The 24,587-nt window shown below is 38.6% G+C and overlaps 3 protein-coding genes across 9 annotated transcripts; 1 reads left to right on the forward strand and 2 right to left on the reverse strand.

Moving 5' to 3' along the window:
• Window positions 1-1,868: 1,868 nt before the first annotated feature.
• Window positions 1,869-14,682, reverse strand: LOC117590578. 3 transcript variants are annotated; one of them, XM_034283321.1, is made up of 6 exons: window positions 12,652-12,856; window positions 12,474-12,591; window positions 7,908-8,064; window positions 7,240-7,849; window positions 5,968-6,188; window positions 1,869-5,876 (listed from the first exon to the last, which is right to left on the reverse strand). In XM_034283321.1, the coding sequence occupies exons 3-6, from the start codon at window positions 7,966-7,968 to the stop codon at window positions 2,143-2,145; spliced, it is 4,626 nt and encodes a 1,541-aa protein (XP_034139212.1). In that variant the 5' UTR covers window positions 7,969-8,064; window positions 12,474-12,591; window positions 12,652-12,856; the 3' UTR covers window positions 1,869-2,142. The 3 variants fall into 3 exon arrangements, with proteins under 3 accessions (XP_034139212.1, XP_034139213.1, XP_034139214.1); XM_034283322.1 differs by lacking the exon at window positions 12,474-12,591; XM_034283323.1 differs by lacking the exons at window positions 7,908-8,064; window positions 12,474-12,591; window positions 12,652-12,856 and adding an exon at window positions 14,666-14,682 and having other exon boundaries at window positions 7,240-7,840.
• Window positions 14,374-16,082, forward strand: LOC117590584 (adapter molecule Crk). The gene is made up of 6 exons (XM_034283340.1): window positions 14,374-14,654; window positions 14,859-14,981; window positions 15,050-15,254; window positions 15,314-15,442; window positions 15,508-15,654; window positions 15,715-16,082. Exons 1-6 carry the CDS (start codon window positions 14,623-14,625, stop codon window positions 15,970-15,972), a joined length of 894 nt encoding a protein of 297 aa, XP_034139231.1. The 5' UTR covers window positions 14,374-14,622; the 3' UTR covers window positions 15,973-16,082.
• A 24-nt stretch (window positions 16,083-16,106) lies between these two features.
• On the reverse strand, window positions 16,107-23,579 carry LOC117590579 (fibulin-1). 5 transcript variants are annotated; one of them, XR_004574307.1, is made up of 15 exons: window positions 23,366-23,577; window positions 22,543-23,028; window positions 22,138-22,467; window positions 21,546-21,821; window positions 21,388-21,470; window positions 21,270-21,327; window positions 18,276-18,566; window positions 18,002-18,139; window positions 17,487-17,937; window positions 17,283-17,412; window positions 17,059-17,147; window positions 16,665-16,895; window positions 16,382-16,587; window positions 16,327-16,346; window positions 16,107-16,276 (listed from the first exon to the last, which is right to left on the reverse strand). XR_004574307.1 is itself a non-coding variant. In XM_034283325.1 (14 exons), exons 1-13 carry the CDS (start codon window positions 23,451-23,453, stop codon window positions 16,425-16,427), a joined length of 2,814 nt encoding a protein of 937 aa, XP_034139216.1. In that variant the 5' UTR covers window positions 23,454-23,577; the 3' UTR covers window positions 16,107-16,346; window positions 16,382-16,424. The 5 variants fall into 5 exon arrangements, 4 of the variants coding, with proteins under 4 accessions (XP_034139216.1, XP_034139215.1, XP_034139218.1 ...); XM_034283325.1 differs by having other exon boundaries at window positions 16,107-16,346; XM_034283324.1 differs by having other exon boundaries at window positions 16,107-16,587.
• Window positions 23,580-24,587: the final 1,008 nt, after the last annotated feature.

Here is a 24,587-nt window from a genome sequence, read left to right on the forward strand (position 1 = left end):
CCAAGTTTGTTTCGAAAAAGAAAAAAAAACATTCCGTAGGGAATCACCATATCTATCAGATAAACGAATCGGGATTAGAGTGGCTAAAAGAGCGTGTTGGCGTGAGAAGTTATGTAGATGTAGATGACAGATGTACAAAAAATGTAAACTGTAAAATTCGGTGATCTGATAGATATGGTCATTCCCTTCGTATTTATAATCTCTTATCTTCAGAATGGTGAATCCATATTTTCGCCCTTTGTGGGGGGCGGGCCTAATTGTTGAAATACACTTGTATCAGTGTGATTTCACAGCAGTGTGGAGGCAAAATATGGTGGCTCTAGCTCTTAGTCTCTGAGAACTAGACTACAAACAAAACGGACAGACAGACGAAGGTATATAGACTCGGCTATTAATGCTGATTAATAATTTATATACTTTATGTGGTCGGAAACGTTTCCTTCTGTGCGTTACATACATCCACTTTTGTGCACAAATACATTATCCTTTTTTTACTGTTCGAGTACCGGGTATAAAAATAATAAGGTACAGATATACTGACTGAGTACCGGGTATATTTGTTGTGAAGCGTTATAATGCGCAGAATATACTAGGAATCAAAACATTGTAATTCAATAATGTTTTTGTTCTTTTATTGTGGGAATTAATAATTCCATATACTTATACATGCGAATTTTCTTCATATACATTATTGATTTATAAGTAAAAATATTTAATTTGTATTATAATGGGAATTATTTATTGGTATTCTAACCATATACAAATTTTTGATGTGTTGGTGTAGGGCTTAGTGTGCATAGTCTGATTAATACTATAACCTTTTCCTTAATAATTCTGAAATTGATCGCACTTAATAGAGCAGTATAAGATAGCTAAGAATACATTTATGTTTGATCAATTTAACATTAAAAAATGCAAAAGCCTTAACTAATCAGTACTATGTATATTAACGTGTAATTTTAACAGGCTATTAATTACTTATTTTCTTAAAAGCATTACTCTTGTGTATATTTCTTAGTTTTAAATGTTAGTCTTAATTTGAATGAAATCATTTTCTACAACATACTAAAACTTATTTTTTCTGAGCACTTCGCAAGGACAAGAAAGCTAACTAACTTGCCTTGTTTATTTTTATAAAAAGGCTGGGTCAGGCCTTAAGCCAATTATGCATTTCTGTATTTACACAAGACATATACAAACATATGTGTATGTCTACATACATACACATACATATGCATATGCATAGTGTCAAATAATACATTCACGAAAGATATTTTAATTATTTTCAATTAAAAATGCATTTCCCTTATTTTTTATGTCCATCAAATATTTGTACACATTTAGAATGTCAGAAGTAAAGAATGAATAATACAAATGGATTGGTCGAAACTTAATTCAGGAGATAAACGAATTTATACGCAGATAAAAGTAGAACAAAAATGTAGAAGTATTTAAACATCAATGGCTAGGGGAGCCCTAAAATTTATTATTTAAGTATAGGGCGTGTATGTATGTATGTACAACTCAAAAACACCTGCATATATTTTGCATATTCATTGCGGATATAATAACTATATACAAACAAAAATTATGAAAATAAAATAAAATTTTTAATGCTTACAAAATCTTTCTGGTTCCTGAATAGCCCTAAATACATATGTAATATGTACAGAAAATAATTGAGGCCGACGAGACCTCGCTACGTATGAATTTAACTTTTAAAGGTATATTGTATAATGTATGCGTGGTACAAAATGCATGGACTGCCAATCTTGCATGGATAGAAATTGTTTATATAATTTTTAACTCTAAATTATGAGTTTTATGAAATAAATAAGATTGATATATCTATATTAAATACGTACATATGCTATTTATGTATTGGATCGTAAATAACTTTATTCTTTACCGACTGACAATATTGTGTATATTTAATATTTTTGTTTTGTTTTGCTAGTTGTTTGTTATATGTATATCACAAGTTTGAAGAGAGTAGAAAGTGGCGATTTAACTACTATTGGCATAAACCGGCAATTAAAACAGATTGATTCAATTGCTTTAAACCGAAACAAGATTATTATCGTTATGGCATATAAAGCTACGTAGCATGTTCCTACATATGTACGTATAAAGCAGTAATGCTTAGCAATCGATGCCATTTAGAGTTGCACTGCAACTTGGATGACGGAGAGACGGCACAACGACCCCGCTACCGCTTTCATCTGGTATTGAGGCATTTTGCGAATTATTGGAATCTTCAATAGAGCGGAAACGTAGAAATCCCTGCTCGGTAACTAACATGCTGTCCGAGGCACTCGAAGTCGTGCATGAATTGGATGAGACTGAGGCAACCGAAGCTGATGAAGCAGCACCTAATTCGGAACGAAGCTTTACATTATTTTGTACATGAAGATGTGGATGTTGCAGGTGCGAATTTATATGTGAATGCGGGTGTGGATCGTGGGTTCGATTTTTTGCGATTGCAACCAGTGCAGCCTGCGATTTGTTGTTGCCAATTGAGTTTTGAGTGTTGATTTCGGCCGGAGTGGCCAAAACATTCTCGTTGTTAATTAAGTTTGTGCACTCCACATTGCTTCCCGATATCATGTCGTCTTCCTCCTCATCTTCTTCTTCGGAATTACGATCATACGGTAACTGCTGGAGCTGATGCTCCTTAAGAGGCGTACCATTTATTGGATCAGCTTGAAATTGTGTTAAATCTGCACCATCTTGCAATGATCTACCGTTGGAGGAGCGCTTATTTCTCTGGTAATAATGGGCTCTCTCCGAAAGTGCTAAGGTCTGAACTCCGTTAGCGGTCACTCGCTGACCACCAACAGAAGATAATGGCACAGCTGTAGCTCGACTTGGCGTGGGCCCTCCCAATGTCATGCCTCCGTTAACAATACTGTTCAATGTTCCGCTTTTGCGCACACCGTTGAAAAATCCACGCTCATATGAATTATAGCTGGCATAACGCCCGCCCCCACCATTTGAAGAGGAGCAAGAGTTTGTCGAGTTGGAACTCCGACGTTCTGCATTTTCAAACCCGTTACGCTCGAGCGACGCATTTAGTTTTCTTTCCCGACTTTTAGCTATCTTGAGCCGGTCATGATCGCGTTCCGGCCAGCACTCAATGTTACTTTGCAAATGGACAGTGTTTACAGATTTTTCTTTAAACACGGGACGTTCAAAGTTGTTGAATTCAAATGTAGAGATATCCTCCTCAAGTGGTTCCGAGTAACAAGTGTCGCTTTGCAATAGCATAATTTTCTGTTGTGAAGAGCCCGAGCCAGCGGCAGAACCAGGCTTAGAACTAACCACATTTTTTTCCAGTTTTTGTAAGCTATCCCCCCCTAGGACGGATGAGCTTGAACGCAAATCAAAGTTTGGGTTTTCATAATGATCTGTTGTAGCATCAGTCATATAGTCAGTGCTCATGTAAGTGGTCTGTTCATGAACTCGCATGTGATGTTGATGTTGGTGCAAATGCGGATGCTGTTGTTGCTGTTGATGAAAGCTTTGTGCCGTTTGAGAACCGTATTCTGACATATTATGGTTAACAGCGCTTCTAATTGATCCGGTATCATACGGCCTCTGGTACATAGGCTCCTGCAGCTGATACTCGCAATTGCGCACACTCGGAGATGCTGCATTGGGCCCTATAGGATTGAGAGCATAGCTGTCGTCGTATATGAGTTTTCCTGTCCGCATAGTATAGGTATGCAGATTTGTGTTGGCATTGCAAATGGCCGGATAATCCGATTCAAATTGCTCCTGGCTGGAGCTTGATGTACAGGGTAAAAAGAAGTTTGTAACATTTGAGTTGTGGACACCGTTCCCGCCATGCTTTTCCCTAACTGCATTGGCAGCGCTTCCTCCGCCAGTTTGGCCATAGGCACCCATGGAAACAACTGGCCCAACGATGCGCAAGTCCCCATTTAAGCCAGTTGGGGTGTTCTGTGAATTAGGATCGACGCTAGTCTTCAGGCCAGTCACCCACGATATAAGGGTTATTATCGAAATCTCAATAAGTCGCAGGGAAAACTGGTATCCCCATTGCAACCAGTCCACCTCGACTATATTTGCTTGACGGGAGGACGAAATGCAAATAGCTCCAAATATCTGCAGAGCAGCTAATAGCACAAACAACAGAGCCGTAGCAATCGTAATGTGTATGGCGTATGATAGGTTCTGATAGCCGTGTATATAGTTCTGGGACTTGCTGCGCAAGATACGCTTCAATATTCGATACAAGTAAAGATACAGGAACCCTAAACTGAGGCATATGAATATGTAGATGATCTGACAAATTAGCGTTAGAACGCGTGGCGGTGGAGGTGGACTTGCAAGACTGGCCAATGATGAGATCGTCGCAGAAATTTGACTTTGCTGATAATGCAGCTGTTGACGTCGAAAGTATTGCTGTTGCTGCTGCTGCTGGAAATACAAGTGGTGATTCTTAAGCGTATACGATTCGACGTAGTGCAGTGTAATACAGAGCACAACGTGAACGCCGCAGCCTACGACGACGGTGAGAGGTCTTATTAGAGCCGAGTAACGATTGTTCTTGTGATTTAACGACTTCAAGAAGAGGAATAAAATGAGCACAGAAAAGGCAACTGTCAAAAATGTGGAGGGAAGATTCAGGAGAAGCTCTGCGACAAATATATTAAAGGTCGCATGGATGTTGTAGGCATCATAGCAGAGAAAAAATATCCGCATTATGCAAATTGTTATCAGTATGAGATTAATGCAAACAAAATACGACTGTGCGAAAAGATGTGTTAGCTTATTATAAGTGAGAAGTTTGTAGAGCGAGTACACTGATAATATTGTGAAAAGTACCACCGACAGGTATATATGTATGTTCCAGGCCCAAGTCCAGGTGGTGTGTGCTGATGCCGCTGCCGCAGCAGCATCCTCGTCGCGAGCTACTCCGCTTGGACCCTGACCCTTACCCTGGCCCTGAACAGTCGAAGCAAATGTGGTTGTGGTCCTGCCTGTCATCTGCCCAGATTGACCAACGTTTGTGGTTGCGTATGAGAACGATGTAGCCGCCACATCCCCAATAGCCGCTGCAGCCGCCGGTGTGGTCACTGTGGAATGGTTCCCGCTTTCATAGAAGTCAAGCCGACCTGATAGATGTTTGCTTTGGTTGATGTTTGGACTGGCAGAGGAACCATTCCCTTCGGTATTGTCTTCGTTTGCCGAAGAGTTTTCGATTAGAACAATTGGAGAGGACGGTGGGTGATGGAAGCTAGTGACCGGTCTCGGGGTTACTTGCTTCAATAGAACTGCCGGAATGTCACTTTTTTTACCATTTGATCCAAGAATGCGTCTTATATTTGGCAGCACCTCCTGCTTCTTATTGGGGCCACTGAAATCCACGCTCTGCACACCCTGTCTTTGTGAGCCAATTTGTTCGCTCAAATAATCTTCGTTGCTGGAAGGCTGACGGGCCGGTGTATTGAGAGCTTTTTTGCGATCAAGTCCGACAGGATCGAACACAGCGTCCTGATTGATTGTGGACACAACAGGACTCTTAGACTCCACATCATTATCGTAACTTACATTTGCTATCAAAATGCCGTTGGCCTCATTGCTGTTGCTCCCCAATTCAGGGGGTCGAATGGGTATCCTGTCCTGGCTGGGCATCAGGCTGGGAGGTGGAATTGGTCGTCTATTAATAGAAATGAGGCCCTCATTATTGGAACCGCGTAATGTTGGCTTGTCCGCAAACGGGTTTTGATATTCCGGAGGCAGTGGGGGCGTGAAAAAGGTTCGCGACGGAGGCGAGTATAGTGGAATATCTCCCGGATACATTGGTATTGTCGGTGACTGAGCTCCCATCGATTTTTTCAATAAGTTAGGTACTGTAAATAGATATAGATTATCACTAAGCCCTTCAGCACTAGATATACATACATACTAAACATATATAGCAGGAAAAGGAACAATACTCACTTGAGGGTGGCACTGGTGTGGTCTTATACTGCAACGTGTGACGGTGACGATCTCTGTCATGCGAATGGTGACGATTTGGATTGGGGTAAGTGGGATTATTGTTACTTTTCAATATGTCAGCATTGGGCGCAGAGGTGGGCAGTGCATGATCTCTCTCTAAGTCTAATTCGTAGTTTCTCTGGCGACCGCTTGTGATTTGTTTCTGGTGAACCGACTGATATCTAAATGGAATATAAAGATTGTAAAAGAAATTTTCTATTTGTGCTGGTTGGACATTTTTCGTCTGTTCTAAAATAAAAAACGAGAAGGGACGTGTGCAACATAATTTTTCAAATCCGCTTTTTATACCCGGTACTCGAAGAGTAAATAGGGCTGTCCAGCAGCTTTTGTTGTTTTTTCTCACATTCTCTCATTCACACTCAGCTTCGTGTAGTCAGCGGCCTCTGCCTCTGCAGCGAGTCTGCAGTGTGTGGGTCTAGGGAAGGGGGGCGAGCTAAAGGAGCGTGTTGGTGTGAGTAGTGTTGTTGATGTAGATAACAGATGAAAAAAAATGGAAAATTTGACAAATTACCGCTAAGGTGCAGATTTAGTACTGAGTGCCGGGTATAAAACTTGTGACGCGTAAGAAGCGTCTCACACGTCCCTTCTCGTTTGTCATAAAAAAGTTCTTATTTGAAAAGAACAGAGCGATTTAATTATTGTTTCATGGGAGATAGGAAGAACATTTTTTGACTACCTACACTTAGCTCAGTTGACACCAGATTTGTTTCGGAAGAGAAAAAGTGCTTGCTGAGATTCTGCACCATTTTTTGTCACATTGTACGGCTAGTTTCAACAGGATAGTCCCATGAAACATAACGGTAAATTGATACAGATAAACACTAACGTTTTGACATAGTTTTGAAGTTTTTTTTCTATCCTGATCAGATTATTACAGGGTTCATATGGGATTACCTTTTACGTAAAGGATATGAGTCTCGTCAACAATTTAAAGCTGTTAAACCATTACAGGCCTGTGTTACATACATATTAAAAGACTAATGGCCACACATAAATATGTACAACTGTGTTTATGGAAAGGTTTATGCCGAGCCTTATCACATTCAAAACTTTTATTGAGACACCTTCAGTGGTTCAAATAGTGCAAGTGATTCCTTTTTGGATAGTCTGGAGTGTACAGAACAGAATAAATCCGTTGCTATTGCATTCCATCTTCTTGTTAGCTCTGGATGTAAAAACTTAACAAATAATTAAATAGAAATTTATGTTTACCTCTGGGTCGTCAGGAGGGGTGTGGCAACGGTAGTTAGGCCTGAAGCATAGCTATTGTCTGGTATGCTGCGCTTCGTTGTAGATGTCGTTCCGTAAGCGACCTTTATCAGGACGGCGGCCACACTACGCTCAAAATTATCTAATTTTTCCAAATAACCACTAGGGACAACTTGAGAGGAACCAGAAATTGCGTGGTTTCCAATTCCAGTCGAACTGCTGTTCCCTCCGTGTTCAACTGGCTTTGCCCGGGAAATTGTATTGTTCTTGGATAATTCGTCAGTGGACATCAGCTTCGGTTGCTCTACTAGCAGCGAATGCGATAGGCAAATATGATGAGAGGCTATCAGTAGCATAAACACCATAGAGAAACGGTGGCGTCGAAGCATAATTAGAGATAGTAAATCGAAGAGAATGCCGCTCAAATGTCCTTCGCTTCTTTTCCTGATCACACGACACGGAAAATGGTAGCTGTTTACTTCAAAAAAGTTATTTGAAACTAAGGGTGTTTGCGGGATCAGATCGCTTGATAATACTGATGGGGACCTTCTTGCGGGATCCCTTGAGTCACATGTGGAACTCAACATCTTATGATATACTTTTGAAGGGAGGTCTGAAAATAAGTTAAGAGTAGCAAAAAAGCAGTTTTCACCTCCAATCAGAGTGCTTACCTTTTCCTGTGTTGGCTCGTTCTTTAACTTTGATGCGGTACCCATAGTTCATTGATGACATAACTTTATCCTTCGTTTTTGTAGAACCTTAATACACGTTTTACTCTTTAGTTCGCTTCCGAGTATATTCACCTGAATATAAAAACGAGGATGCTGCCTAAAAAACAAGAGCCAATACATTTGACAACACATATTACAATTGACAATTTTGTATTGACAATACAGATAATGTACCATCCATATTACTTTTATATTAAGATTATATAGGAAAACTGTTTAAAAAAACATATATGTAAACAGATATGACATTTTCATACCATCGGATCATATTAATATATCTATGATCTCGTCACTTTTGTAGATATTGTATCAATCGGATTTTTTAATAATTTATTTATATAAGCCTCTTTTAAGCCAACTTTTCAAATGTTAGGTATTCAACAAAAACACATATTTTGTACCATTCGTAATTCGTAATACTGCTGTTTCTAATACCCTGCACTCGAAGAGTAAATATGGTTATTGTATTTGTGGGGAATGACGGTTGTATGAAACGCACAGAATTAAACGTTTCCGACCCCATAAAGTATATACAGCTGCGGCGGAATAATAGCACCGTGTGGTACAACACTCTTTGTTTAAAAAAATGTGTTCCATACAACAGTTTGCACTTTGCAGTAATATAAAGTAGTACATGTCTCCTATCTGAGAGAAGTGTCCTTACTCTTACAACTTTGGCGGCTCTCAATAGCTTAGGTAATTTAAAAAAAAAAAAGAAGCGAAATTGAACGGCAACCAAAATAGCACCAAAATTTGTATTTTATACAAACTTATACTTTGCCGAGCCTTTTAATATAAAATGTTTTTAATTGATGTGATTGATAATCGGTAGATTAAGTCGTTTGTAAAAAGCCAGTTAAAAATATTAGTTGTTTTGGGACGTTGAAAGGGAAGAAAAAAGACAAAGGATCAAAACTTTAACTCCAAAAGAAGAAAGCTATCCTTATGTGAGGAAAATAGTAGTTCCTCATCTAAAATGATTCGTATGGCTTTAAAACATGTATCCAACAAGAAACTCGTGAAAGAATTCGCGCAATATCCACTTTTCGGTTGAAAATGCTGGTTTCTAATAGCAATGGATCTTTAAAAATGTCCAAAGATAAGCAAAGCTAGAATATAAATTAAGTGTTCGAAGTCTGAGAAAAAATGCAGTTTAGCAAAGAAGCCATTGCACTATGGGTAACGAGAAGGGACGTGTGAGACGCTTCTTACGCGTCACAACTTTTATAGCCCGCACTCAATTTGCACCTTAGCGGTGTTTTGTCAAATTTTAAATTTTTTTTCAATCTACATCTACATCTACAACACTTCTCACACCAACACGATCCGTTAGCTCGACGCCCTTCCCTAGACCCACACACTGCAGACACGCAGAAAAAACAAATATAAGCTGCGGGACGGGATGGGTTAAAAGTCGGCAGAGGGACAGGCAGATGCAGGGGCCGAGTGAAGCAGAAGCAGAGTGTGAATGACAGACGGACGGACAGACAGACATGGCTCAATCGACTCGGCTATTGATGCTGATCAAGAATATATATACTTGATGGGGTCGGAAACGTTTCCTTCTGTGTGTTACATACATTCATTCACTTTGTGCACAGTCGAACGGAGCTGCTCGTAGGAGCAACATCTAGGAGAGAAAGTTAAAATAAAATGTCGGAAAGAAAAGTAAATTTTTGAGCCGAAGTTGCCTTAGCAAAAACTTTCAGTTTGTAATATAAAGCAAAAGTACTATTCGATTCACAAAACAAAATAGTGGTTACTGATAAGCAATAACAAAGTTTTGTTGTTATCATGGACGACGACGAAGACGACACAACGGTTTGGAACTGGCAGAGAGAAAAATTGAAGTCAAAGGCAATCAAGAGACAACACCAAGCCTCTCCTATTCTACTAAAGAAAAAAATTGCTCTTATCAGAAGTCAGTGATATAAAAGGAATGCTAGTTTACCTCGAGACTACATTTAAAAAAGAGCTTTTAAATTTAAAATTTATAAAGTACAAGTCGATGGTCATGTGAGAGTTATGGTAAAGTCTATTGAAGAATACAGGAAACTTGTTAAAACTCTTACTAAAGATTCTGTCAAATTTCACACATACCAACTTAAACATGAGAGGGCATTGTTATTAAGAATTTGCACTTCTCAACGGATATCGACTTAATCAAACAAGATGTGTAGTCCAAAGGTCACGCTGTTAGAAACATTAGTAATATTCAAAGTCGTGTAACCAAGGAGCCATTGAATTTGTTCTACTTAGACATTGAGCCCAACAATAAGAACTTAGATATATACAAAGTTAAACTTATTGGTAACGCAGTTGTTAATATCGAACCACCCCAGGTGTTGCCAGGAATTTGGACACACAAAGTCATATTGTGCCAAAACTCACAGATGTGTTAAATGCTCTCTTAACCATCCCAGCAACGTTTGCCCAAAAGATAAAGAGCAACCAGAAAAATGTGCCAACTGCAACGAAGATCATGCTGCTAGTTACAAAGGGTGTAAAGTCTATCAGGATCTTATATCAAAACGAGAAGGGACGTGTGAGACGCTTCTTACGCGTCACAACTTTTATACCCGGCACTCAGGACTACATCTAGATGTAGAAGACATCGCCAACCACTAGATATTGTTCACATTACAGAACACGTAGTAAGAGCCTACTAAATAAAATGCATTAAACAAATTGGATCAGTTAATATTTTCCAATTTATGAGATATTTAAAACAGCAATAAAATTGGTACATTCTTGGACCGATAGGTTTCACAGCAAATTTTTCGAAAGTGGCGCCATCTGTGAAAATTTCTTGTACGCATTTCTCCATTGTGGCTACCTACGGAATGGCGTTTATAGTTTTCTTCTATCTTCAAAACTGTAGATTAGGGAGGTTTTCGCCCTTTTGCGGGGGCGAAAGGGGGCGTTGCTCATTTTTTGAAATACACTTGTTTCAGTGTGAGCATACAGCAGTCCGGAGCCAAAATTTGGAGGCTCTAGCTCTTATAGTCTCTGAGAACTGGCCGACAAACAAGACGGACAGACGGACGGACGGGCAGACAGACATGGCTCTATCGACTCGTCTATTGATGCTGATCAAGAATATATATACTTTATGGGGTCGGAAACGTTTCCTTCAGTGCGTTACATACAACCGTTATTCGCACAAATACAATATACCCTGTTTACTCTTCGAGTACCGGGTATAAAAAACGTGGAGGAAAGTGAGAGACGCTTCTTACGCGTCACAAATTGTATACCCGGTACTCATTGGTACGTCTGTAACTTAGTGATTTTTTACATTTTACATATTTTTTACATATGTCATCTACATCACACTGCACGACGCAGAATGCGGAATAAGATCCAATGATCCAATCTAATCCCAATTCAGTGATCTGATAGATATGGTCATTCCCTACGGAAATGGGTTTTTATGTTTTTCTTATCTTCAGAAGTGTGGATACAGCAGATTTTCGGGCTTTGTGGGGGCGGAAGGAGGCGGGGCTACCTTTTTAAATACACTTGTATCAGTGTAGGCATACAGCAGTCTGGAGGAAAAATGTGGTGGCCCCAGATTTTTTAGTCCCAAACAAGACCGACGTACGGATACAGACTCGGCTTTTGATGCAGATCAAGAATATATGTCTATGCTTTATTGGGTCGGAAACGTTTCCTTCTCTGCGTTACATACATCCACTTTTGTGCACAAATACAATATGCCCTATTTTCTCTTCGAGTACCGGGTATAAAAAGAACTTTTAGATCGCGCAAAGTACCAAACCTGGTTGGGATTGGGTACCTTATCAGAAGTTGTACAAGTAAACTTTTTCTCTTGACTATTTCGATACAAGGTCCACGATTCGAATGAACAACAGAATTCGAGCTTTGCCAAAGACTGTTGCATCGAATGGCCAACAAATATAGAATTCCGATATTAAACCAATATCGATCAATATTAGAATAGTCTAGTCGGGGGAACGGCGTATTCATAGGGGCAGTAATAGAAAAATTACATACTAAAACTCATTTTAAAGTTAGGTTGCCGTTTAAAACTTCTGAACGATTTAGAATTTATACTATCAGGAACATTTTAAATTGATCACTGCCACACACTGATTACTGTTTTGTTAGTTAGTTTTAATAGTTAATTAAACTATGTTAAATAAAATACAAGCTACAGCTGTACTGATGGAACTCAAATTGAACGAGGAACGCTAGGAAATGTTGCAAATTATATATTTACATATGACAGAAAAAATGCTGTCAGCGGCCAAAACCAGCCTTCTATTGTAATTGAAAACATACATATATTTAATTTATATCAATTCAAAATTCATCTTATGCAATGTCGACATGATCACTTCGTTCACATATTATAGGTCTCAAAGCTAATGGTATATAATTGAAACTTTAAGCCATGCCCCTGTAGAGATATTTAACAATGTTTTTCTTACATACATTTGTGGATGAAAAATTTTTTTTTAATTAATTATTCAAAAATCATACCGTTTACTTCATGTTTTTGATTGGTCCCGATATTAAAGGTACCGATCAAACGTCCAATATCTACGTCATAGTGTGCATCCATCAAACAAGTTATTAGCTTTAACACATGAACATTGAACTAAATATATGGATGTATTAATAGTGTATATACATGCATATGTGCATTTAAGATACATACATTTGTGTACTGTTTTGGGCAAGTAAAACAGGGCGTAGGAACTCGGAAATAGACCGTATGTTTATAACAAAATCCACAGCCTAGCTGATCCTATATAAGCAGAATGTTTTTATAATTCACGCATAAAAACAATACAGATTATGTATATTGTGTTGTGACGTCTCGATTTTTCACTTTTCAGCAAGAATCACAAAATGGCGTATATCTAATCGATCAACCATGTTCAGTATCGATAAGTAGTTATTCGTGGAAGTGCTAAACATCAGATAAAAAGTATGGGTATTCAGGGTATATACTAAAATTTAAATTTAGCTTGAAACCCAGTACTCAGATCTTAACAAAGTGGCCACTAGAAATATCAGAGATAATATTCATATGAAACCGATAATACATGTTTTGGAGCACAAACTGCTTTGATATTGATGATATTTTATGGTTTTCGATTGTAGTTTGCTAGCGGCTAGAAAACAGAACGTAAATACAATATAAGATAAAAGCACAAAAGCCGCCGAAAAGGAGAGAAATATTATCAACGAGCTTGAGGCCCTAAAAAGGCGAAAGAGGAAACAAGTGAAATAAAATAATGGGAATATATTGAATTTATTTGCATATTTATTTAGTTCAACTTATTCAAACGCAAATAGCTTCATGTTGCAAAGATATAGACACGGCTGGACTGTTAACAAAGTGTTTTAAGTTGTTTTGAATACGAAGGGTGCCTGGGGGCACCGTTTTACAACTTCGCCACGGCGCAAATATTCCCTGGCACGTCCTTGGTGCTCCACCAATCAAAAAAGGATGCAAACGTTATTCCCAGGCATATCCAGATTCTCAAAGAATACTGATGGCCTTTGTGTCATTTTTTCAAACTGCGATTTATGCAAATGATATTGTCAGATGGGTTTCAATGCATATGCACATATTTATATGATTTATAATACTCACATCAATGCTGTAGGCGGTTATTTCGTTGATTGTCCTCCTCTTCCGCTAATGCAAGAGCCGCCAACTCAATTACAAGAAATCTCCTGCTTGGATTAATTTTTCCTTTATTGTTTTATTAACCTTTTATTAAATTTTCCCATATTTTCAATAAGTAAACAACAAAACGGCTTCCTGCTCAGGGTAACTGTACGGAATGCGGATTACACCTCTGGTCACACTCTGCCGCTAACAAAATATATTGCACAGTTTGCTAGCAAGCGTGTTTTCGGATCTGCGTACTAAGTTTTAGAGATAGTGACATATAGTAGCAGTGCTACTGACTGATTCACCTATAAATAGCTTACTGCAAAAAGCCGGGTATCCAGTACCGCGAAAAAAAAATCCTGTCAAACTTCATATAAAGGCAGCACCGGTATACCACTACTGTATGGTTAGTGACTATACCTACCGGTTGACAAGCAACACATTGCCAAATACGGAGCAATCCATTCCCACTCACGTAACTGTTTATGTTGGTTGGCCTTTTTAAGACATAATTATAATTTATATTTAATTTGTAAAGATTCCAACTAAAAGAAGTCGTGAAAACTAGCCAATATTGTGGAGAATTGTTCGATTAATTGGATAAAATTATAGTTTTATCACGGAGATTCCTAACTAGCTAGTAATAGTAAATAAAATGGTTTGTGGGTGTATTTTTCGATAATTCCGCGTTACACAGCCTAGCAAGCTAGGAACACCTACTATAAAGAACGCAGCTCCGACCAACACTTGTTTATCTGAAAAATTAAAAGTACACAACACTAGAATATCCGTATATACACACATTAATAAAAAAACAAACATTTATCGTCTTAATTCTTAAACTAAAACATGATGTTGCAATCATAAAGCCTTTATATAAAAACGACAGAGGACCTTTAATTAAATCTTATTTTGCATGCGCTTCTCGGCGTTGCTATCCAAATTGACTCTTTTGATGTCGTCTTAAACAAGCTCCAATCAAGCCATATTAAAATAAAAAAAATGGATACATTTGATGTGTCAGATAAGAGCAGGTAAGCAGCGACCTTAAATTATAGTGAAATCGAACATTTTTAGATGTTAACATATATATATATATGTATATACATAAAAATGTACATATGTATATAATGCACATATATATATATATATATATATATATATACATAAACATGTACATATGGATATATGTATATCTTAGACATTCGATTAACATTACATTGGTCTCGAGTTTACAGCTGGTACTTTGGTCCAATGTCCCGACAAGACGCTACCGAAGTATTAATGAACGAGCGTGAACGTGGAGTGTTTTTAGTCCGTGACAGCAACTCGATAGCAGGAGATTACGTGCTCTGTGTAAGGTAAATTAAGAAAACGTGAACAGAAAAGGACATCATAAAACTGTTAATTATTAAATATTTTATTTTAGAGAAGATACTAAAGTTAGCAACTATATAATCAACAAAGTTCAACAACAGGATCAAATAGTATATCGAATTGGTGATCAGTCGTTTGATAATCTGCCAAAACTTTTGACATTTTACACATTGCATTACTTGGACACCACACCACTAAGGCGGCCCGCGCAAAAAAAAGTGGAAAAAGTAGTTGGAAAATTTGATTTTGTTGGCAGCGTGAGTGTTTCCACAGTTTGTAACACAGTTTCCACAGTTTATTCTATCGTTTCCCAAAGGATCAAGACGATTTGCCCTTTCAAAGAGGAGAAGTTCTTACTGTAATACGAAAGGACGAAGATCAGTGGTGGACTGCACGTAATTCAACTGGGCAAGTTGGACAAATACCAGTTCCTTATGTGCAAAGGGTACGTATTTGCGTATAAAAAAGACCATGAAACGTTTCAGCTTTAGCTTTTAAATATTTTTTTAGTATGAAGACTCGACAGATGAGGACGTATTCGATAACCACGTTCTTGGCCATCCGAGTTCTACTATCGGACGATTGAATAATACATCTGACCCGCCAACAGTCTCTTGCAATCTTTTTGGTAATATGTTAAAACGGACCGACCTGAACGTAAGTGTAAGGATTAAACCATACAATGAACATTTGTTTATAAAAACTTGTTTCAATTAGCGCAAACTGCCAGCGTTCGCTCGTGTAAAACAATCGAGGGTGCCCAATGCATACGACAAGACGGCATTGAAATTGGAAATAGGTGACATTATTAAAGTCACTAAAACTAATATAAATGGCCAATGGGAGGGGGAACTAAATGGACGCAAGGGCCACTTCCCATTCACTCACGTTGAATTTGTCGATGATTGTGATTTAGGAAATAACTGTGGAGAGGTACGTTTAAATATCGCCAATAACGATTGGGTGGAGCAATAATATTATTACTGGATCATTTTTATTTAAATTTATGACAAAATGTATCGAGAAATAACAGTAAGATGCATACCAATTGTTAATACATATATTAAAAATATTTCATCATACTACACACAAATTCAAATTCCTGGCTTAGATCAACCAATCAATTTATTTATTTCCCAATAAATATATGTACATATATCCAAAGACTATAAAATTACCAACATAATGCATCGGGAAAAATTCCACTTCGATTTTCGTTCATGGTCTGTGCGCGGTATATACATACATACATTCTATTTTATCCTTCGCTATCCTATGACCGCGGTTCCGTAACAGTCCAAGACACAATTAGTTTTTGTACGTCCTCTGTGTACAGGCAGTCACAAAAATTTCCGCCACAGCTTTTTGGTCCTCCTTGCAAAATCTTGGTATTTTTTAGTCTTTGAAATAGCATTCTTCGAACTAGATCAAAATGGGTGCTGGGATACAAAAATAAATAGCTTTGCGACACTCTTCCCACGAGGCATTCCGTTGGTAAAAACTGTCATACTCAGTTCCATCTCAATGTCCTGCGGCCCCTCCAGTGATCTCTTTAATAATAGATTGACCTGGTTATTGCTTTTTAACGTGCTGTTAGAAAGACAAAAATATGAAAAAATATTCATAGCACTGCATAAAATATCAGAATTACGGAATTTTATACTCACTCGAAATGGTTCTCAGTTGCTCTTTCGATGTTGATGGAAGCTTGGATCCTCACAATTTTGAGGTCGAAATCGATATTGTCATACCACATCGGGCCACGCAGAGTAAATATGGTTCGACCATCTGGAGGTATCATCAATTTAGATACAAAAGTTATAAAATTATATGTGTATGCTGAAGGTTTTGTATAGCAGTCTTCTCCTTCGCAAAAGTTGCTGTTTTGACGGCACCGGCTGGAAAAAATAATACAATATACATTTTGCCTTGTTCTGATAGGTTCTGATAGGTGTGTGCACTCCTAGCAAAGTTGGTGAGAGACAAAGTTTTAGGGTGAAGTATTTTTCGTTAGCGCTAATTATACCTTCATTACATTTTCAGTGTACTTTTTGATCTTACTTTTTTTGCTCTAGGTCGTTGGTATAACCATAGGGGCAATTAACAGTCGTACACTTAAAACTTCCTCGAATGTTTGTGCAAATATCGTTCTAAAAAACAAACATAATAATAACATAAACCAATGTTTAAGTGAAGTTTTTGCAAACATAATATCTGTTAAAATTTAGAAAATTATACATATGTATGTGTATATATGTATGTATAATGGATAAGAACAAACATACCCGTCCAGTGCATACATCATTGACGGAATCAGCACATTCATCAATATCGCGGCATGTATTCATGTCTGAGGCTAGAGTGTAACCACGGGGACAGTTACATTTGTAGGATCCGGAAGTGTTGATACATAATCTGAATAATAGATCACATGATTTGAAAGGATTTCCTAAGGTGGTTAACCACCTCGAATTGTCGAGGATTCATACCCCATACAAAGCTTGTAGTGCTTGTGAACTTTACATTCATCAATATCGTTGCAAGTGCGGTTGTCCTGTCCTAGTTGATATCCTGAATTGCATGTGCAACGATATCCCCCCCAGAAGTTGACACACTTTTGCTGGCATAGGCCCGGAATAACGTGACATTCATCCACATCAAGGCAGGCCGTGTTACTCTCGTCCCCGTCGCTTGTCTTCTTCTGGAAGCCTGGTTTGCATTCACAATAAAACGAACCAATGGTATTAAAGCAATGAGAATTCGAAGGACACACACGTTGATCCTGAGCGCATTCGTCTATATCCTGGCAGGTGCTTACGCCATTAGACAAATGTTTTAGCTCATGACCCGTTGGACAGGCACAGATGTAGCTGCCGTTCCGATTGCGGCATATTTGTCTGTCGCCACAGTTATGCTCGCCAGTCTCGCATTCATTAATATCTGTGTTGAGGAAAATCTTACTTGGCTTGGGATACAGATACAGTTTTCAGACCTTTTCACGTACCAATACACGATGTTCCCTCTGGCGTTGATTTATAGCCAGCCTTGCAATGCAAAAGACTTTCGCAGCGGAAATGACCATTGGTATTGATGCATCTTTGATGGGTTCCACAAGGATTGTTTTCAACACATTCGTTTATATCTATATATGTTTAAAATAAATATTTCTAAAATATCAACGAATTTCAAGCAGTTTGGTTGATCCGAATATAGTCTCAAATTAAATGGACTGTCAGTTCAGTTCAACATAGGAACATGGAACTTTTATGTATAATTACCAACACATGCGCCGAGATTATTCCTGTGAAAGCCAGTGGAGCAGGGTAATCGTGATATGGTAGAGCCATAGTAGCCGTGCTGAGAAGAAAGTGGGTATGGATATTTTGAATAGAGAGTCCTTGAAACTGGCTCCGTGAAAGTGGGTATAGCCGTTGATGAAGTAGTTGATGGTGTGGCCGGTGTGGTTGTACTTGTTGTTGTTTTCCTATAGCAGCGAAAGGATCCCTTCGTGTTGTAGCAATCGAAGTTCGGCTGGCAGTTATGTGTATTGAGTTCACATTCATCATCATCTTTAAAGATATTAAGTTAAGGTCATTAAGTTAAGTTAAGTTTAATTGGTAATATTTATGTAGATTTATTTGACTGCGTGGGATAACCTGTTATGCTGGAGGGGTACAGTTCTTCATATTTTTTTCAACGCATTTTGATTTTCAAAAGTTAAAAAAAACGAAAACGCTTTTTACGCGTCACAACATTTATACCCGGCACTCAGTTCTCTACATCTGCACCTTAGCGGTTATTTGTCAAATTTTACAATTTTTCTTCATCAACAACACTACTCACGCCAACACGCTCCTTTAGATCGCCACCCTCCCCTTGAGCCGCACACTGCAGAGTCAGGGCAGAGACTCGATAGAGGCAGAGGCAGAGGCATCCCAATTTGGTGATTCCCTACGGAATGGTGTTTTTATACCCGGTACTCGAAGAGTAAATAGGGTATATTGTATTTGTGGGGAATAACGTTTGTATGTAACGCACAGAAGGACACGTTTCCGACCCCATAAAGTATATATATTCTTGATCAGCATCAATAGACGAGTCGATAGAGCCATGTCTGTCTGTCCGTCTGTCCGTCTTGTTTGTCGGTTAGTTCTCAGAGACTATAAGAGCTAGAGCCACCAAATTCCAGACTGCTGTATGCTCACACTGAAACCAGTGTATTTCAAAAATGAGCCACGCCCCTTCCGCCCCCGCAAAAGGGCGAAAACCTCCCAAATCTACAATTTTGAAGATAAGAGAAATCTAAAATCTAAATTCCGTAGGGAATGGCCATATCTATCAGATCACCAAATTGGGATCCGATCGGATCATTATTATAGCCAGAATGAAGAAATTAATTTGCAGTGGCTAAACCCACCCTGTCCCGCAGCTCTTGTTGTTCTTTTTACATTCTCTCATTCACACTCTGCTTCTTCTTCACTCGGCCACTGCCTCTGCCACTTCCTCTACCGACTTTTAACCCACCCCGTCCCGCAGCTTATAAGCTGCTAAATTTTTTTTTTTGTGCGGTCGCTGCCTCTGCCTCTGCCGCGAGTCTGGAGTATGTGGGTCTAGGGAAGGGCGGAGAGCGTGTTGGTGTGAGAAGTGTTGTAGATGTAGATGACAGATGAAGAAAAAATTTAAAATTTGACAAAACACCGCTGAGGTGCAGATGCACTATTGTCCCAATGACCAGTTTTGGTGGCTGTTAGGCCAAATTAGCGCAAAGGGCTTATGGCCGGGAGCAATTAGTATTTTGTATAAGTAAAATTAATTTGTAGCATTAAGATATTGAATTGTTGCATTTACGACATACTCACAGAAGTTTGTTGCTATAGAACATACATGTAATATGTGAATACGATAGAGAAAGAGGAAGAACATGCATTTAATAGGTGAATATCGAAATTGAAAAGAAGAAGAGATTAAATTGATTTGAATTCCGACTCGGTCGAACCAGCAGCACTTGGCTTTTTATTTCGAGATTTAGATCCGAACTGGTTGCGAGAAGTTGCGGAAACAGTGGCCAAAAGCTAATTTTTAAAAGTTAAAACCAAGACCGTATTAGAAAAAGAGTGACCATCAAAGTTGCGTACAAGAAAATTTCATAGATGGCGCCACTTTCGAAAAATCTGCTGTGAAACCTATCGGTCATTATTGCACAGAATGTTCAGGGAAAAGTACCCAGTACCAATTTTATTGCTGTTTTAAATATCTCATAAATTGGAAAATAGATTAACTGATCTAATTTTTTTGATGCATTTTATTTAGTAGGCTTTTTACTACGTGTTCTGTAATGTGAACGATATCTAGTGGATGGCGATGTCTTCTACATCTAGATGTAGTCCTGAGTGCCGGGTATAAAAGTTGTGACGCGTAAGAAGCGTCTCACACGTCCCTTCTCGTTAGGTTTCTTTTATCTTCAAAACTGTAGCTTTTGGAGGTTTTCGCCCTTTTGAGGAGGCGGGAGGTTTCAGTGTGAGCAGAGTGTGAATGAGAGAATGTGCAAAAAACAAATAGCTGCGTGAAGGGGTGGGTTTAGCCACTGGAAATTATTGTGGCTATAATAATGATCCAATTGGACCCCAATTTGGTGATCTCATAGATATGGTCATTCCCTACGAAATGGCGTTTTTAGTTTTGTTTTATCTTCAAAACTATAGGTTTTCGCCCTTTTGCGGGGTCGGAAGGGGGCGTGGCTCATTTTTTTAAATACACTTGTAACAGCGTAAGCATACAGAAGTCTGGATGCAAAATTAGGTGGCTCTAGCTTTTATAGTCTCTGAGATCAAGGAGCTCAACAAGACGGACGGACGGACAGACAGACATGGCTCTATCGACTCGGCTATTGATGCTGACCAAGAATATATATACTTTATGGGGTCGGAAACGTTTCCTTCTGTGCGTTACATACAACCGTTGTTCGCACAAATACAATATACCGTATTTACTCTTACAGTACCGGGTATAAAAACCAATTACCCTAAATGTGTGTGTGTGTTTGTGTATATAATTCTTTTAGTAATTTGATGATTTTGACTAGTTTTAAAATACACCATTAATCAATTGGCCGCCGTTTCTGTAGAAAACCATATACCTCGGAATCGGATCGCTACAGCGGCTGTTTTTTCTATTTTATATTTCTATTTTCTACACCAAGTAATGTTAATTATATTTAGCTATGAACATACTTACATATGTATGGTACATATGTATTCAGTTAGATTTCTTACCATCGCAAATCCCTGTTTCAGCGTTCAATGTGTAGCCCGTTCCGCAACTCTGAAGACGCTAAAAACCAAAGAAGAATTAAATAAACATTTAAGAAATAATAAGTGTGTGTGTAGGTACCGTGCAAATATATGAGCCGATCGTGTTATCACATCTTTGAGTTGGTAGGCAGTTGTGATTGTTAATAGAACACTCATTAATGTCTATTCAGGTAGGCAAGTGAATGTGTATTATAAGAAATTTATAATGAAAAATAAACTGGGAGTCGTACAACATACCGACGCACTCATTCTGAGTGATATCCAGACGGAATCCCATCTGGCATTGGCAGGAAAAACTGCCTAGCGTGTTAAGGCACTCCTGAAGGTGAGCATGGCATGTGTGGGTTGTATTATTAGTGCACTCATTAATATCGGAGCAAATTCCCCCTTCGAGATAAAAACCAATGTCACAAGATTGGCTCTCGGATGAGGTACAGTTAAAGCCGCCGGCGTAATTTGAGCATTGTTGGGCAGGTTCACATGGCGACGGCGACTCTTCGCATTCGTTGACATCTACACACATTGAATTGTGTGTATTCAAGTTTAGTGAACATTGTGTAAAGATAGTTGTATGTAATTAATTTAGCTATTAAGATATGTATGTACATTTTTGTATATATGTATTTGCTCTTGTATTTTTTTACCCGTCATTGCGTGGAGAATATCCACAAAAAACGAAACACCGCATTGCATTCCTATTACTTTCTCCCTTAAGCGTTAAATAAGATATACATACATATTTACATACATATATACATATGTAAATGTACTACATACATACAAAAATATATATATACATTTGCATGAATAACGAAGACTTAGGACTCACCTTCGCATTTTAGTACGTTAGCAGCATAGTGATATCCCGATGGACACTTATTCAATTTTATATTAAGACAATGATAGCCGCCAATCGTATTGTGGCAGTACTGGGTCAACAAGCAGTCGTGAAGCTTCTCGCTGCATTCGTCAATGTCAAGGCACTTTCCATGTTGATGGTCAAGATAGTATCCATCGGGACATATGCTCTTTTTTTCCGATGAGCATGTTACGTTGTTGTTGTCCAGTTTAAATCCAGAGTGGCACTTACATTGATATGCATCAAATGTGTTCTCACATATGTGAGCGCATAGGTTTGGAATTTTTCCACAAATATCGTCTAGATTTACAACAGAGAATTAATCTGTTGAATTGTTTTCCAGCATCCACTAAGGAGCACACACTTTGGACTTACCATCATCTGTTAGAACAATCGTACCATCTGACGAATTCTCAAGATCCTCTTCAAGACCCAAGTCACTTTCTAATTGTTGACTTATATATAACCCTTCATCGGATTTAGAATTTAAATCACTGTCTTCGTTACAGCAAGCCCGATAGGATTCAATAGCAGAAAGAAATGAAAATAATGGATCACTGCAGTTCTGTTTACTTGCCTTGACTGCCAAGCCAACTTGACACGCTCGACAACAGCCCGCATAGGCATTACAGTTTGAGTGTACTTCGCACCGCGTTCTGTTCAGCGCCGCCAATCGACCCAATTCACAATTCTTGTGGTCCAATTCTCGCGAACAACACACTTCCTGGGTGGAGTGACACAGTCCAAGCCACAATGGCGGGATAATGGATGCGGAGGAATCAATATTATCACAGGAATCCATAGTTCGTGCATGCCGTAGACCACTTATGCAACATTTTCTAATATAGTTAGAAATGTTGTCTAAAAAAGAAATTAGTTCATTTGAACATTCAATCATCCGAAATCTGTACCATACATAATATGCATAAATACAGCACACTACAGATATAAATATGAAATAAAATGAAATAGGTAAGAACAAATTTTGAATGCAAAGTATTTAAGATATTTGAAAATATACCATAATGGATGCATTAATACATATGTATGTGCATATGTACATATGCATGTACACTGTATGCATTGCTTTTCTGTGTTCATCTATGTACATATGTAAATATTTACCCGAATACAAAGTACATAAAGGGTTAGCTATGAGATAGCAATACATTTTAATACTCATTTACAGTCTACTTACCGCTTGCCAAGGTTTTTTCGACATTGTGCCAAATCATCAATATATAAATCATAAACCATATCTGTCCAAATTTGATCGTGGTAATCATATTAATCTTTTACCCTTTTACTGACTTCTAAAACGTTTCGCAATACGAACTCAACAGTCCAGAAAATTATGGAAAATAGAAATGATCGTTGCGCGCGTACGCTTGTCCGCATTGCCTCAGGCAGATACTATCACTAGAACATGTGCAGCCAGAAATTCTGAAGCTATGTACATATGTATATCTATATTGGGATTAGAGCAGATAAAATTTTAGAACAAAGAAATTTTCAGTCTTGGCCTCGTGTGAATGAAGTGTGTAGGGGGGCCCCAGCCCCCTACACGTGCTCGTACATATGTATGTACATACATAAATATTTATTTATATATGTACATACATATGTATGTTTATGCTTTTCTGTTCGTAACACCAAAGCATAAAGTACTGGTGTGTGGAGCTCAAGGCTGAATTTGTATATGAATGTATGGATGTTCATGGCTGTACTTTCTGGGAAAAACTAAACACATGCATTTTTTATACCCGGTACTCAAAGAGTAAATAGGGTATATTGTATTTGTGCACAAAGTACATATGTAACGCACAGAAGGAAACGTTTCCGACCCCATAAAGTATACATCAATAGCCGAGTCGATTCAGCCATGTCTGTCTGTCCGTCCGTCTGTCCGTCCTGATGAGCGCCTAGTACTCAGAGACTATAAGCTAGAGCCACCAAATTTTGCATCCAGACTTCACACTGTTACAAGTGTATTTTAAAATAAGCCCCGCCCCTTCCGCCACCGCAAAAGGGCGGAACCTCCCAAACCTAGAGTTTTGAAGATAAAAGAAAACTAAAACAGCCATTCCGTAGGGAATGACCATATCTATCAGATCCCCATTGGGATCCGATTGGATCTTTATTATAGCCACAATGAAGAAATTAATTTCCAGTGGCCAAAACCACCCTGTCCAGCAGCTTTTGTTGTTGTTTTTTCACATTCTCTCATTCACACTCTGCTTCGTGAAGTCAGCGGCCTCTGCCTCTGCCTCTGCATCTGCCTCTGCCGCAAGTCTGCAGTGTGTGGGTCTAGGGAAGGGGAGAGAGCTAAAGGAGCGTGTTGGTGTGAGGAGTGTTGTAGATGTAGATGACAGATGAAGAAAAAATATTAAAATTGACAAAACACCGCTAAGGTGCAGATG

Source organism: Drosophila guanche, unplaced genomic scaffold (assembly GCF_900245975.1).
Source record: "Drosophila guanche unplaced genomic scaffold, DGUA_6, whole genome shotgun sequence".
NCBI classification, from domain to species: domain Eukaryota; kingdom Metazoa; phylum Arthropoda; class Insecta; order Diptera; family Drosophilidae; genus Drosophila; species Drosophila guanche.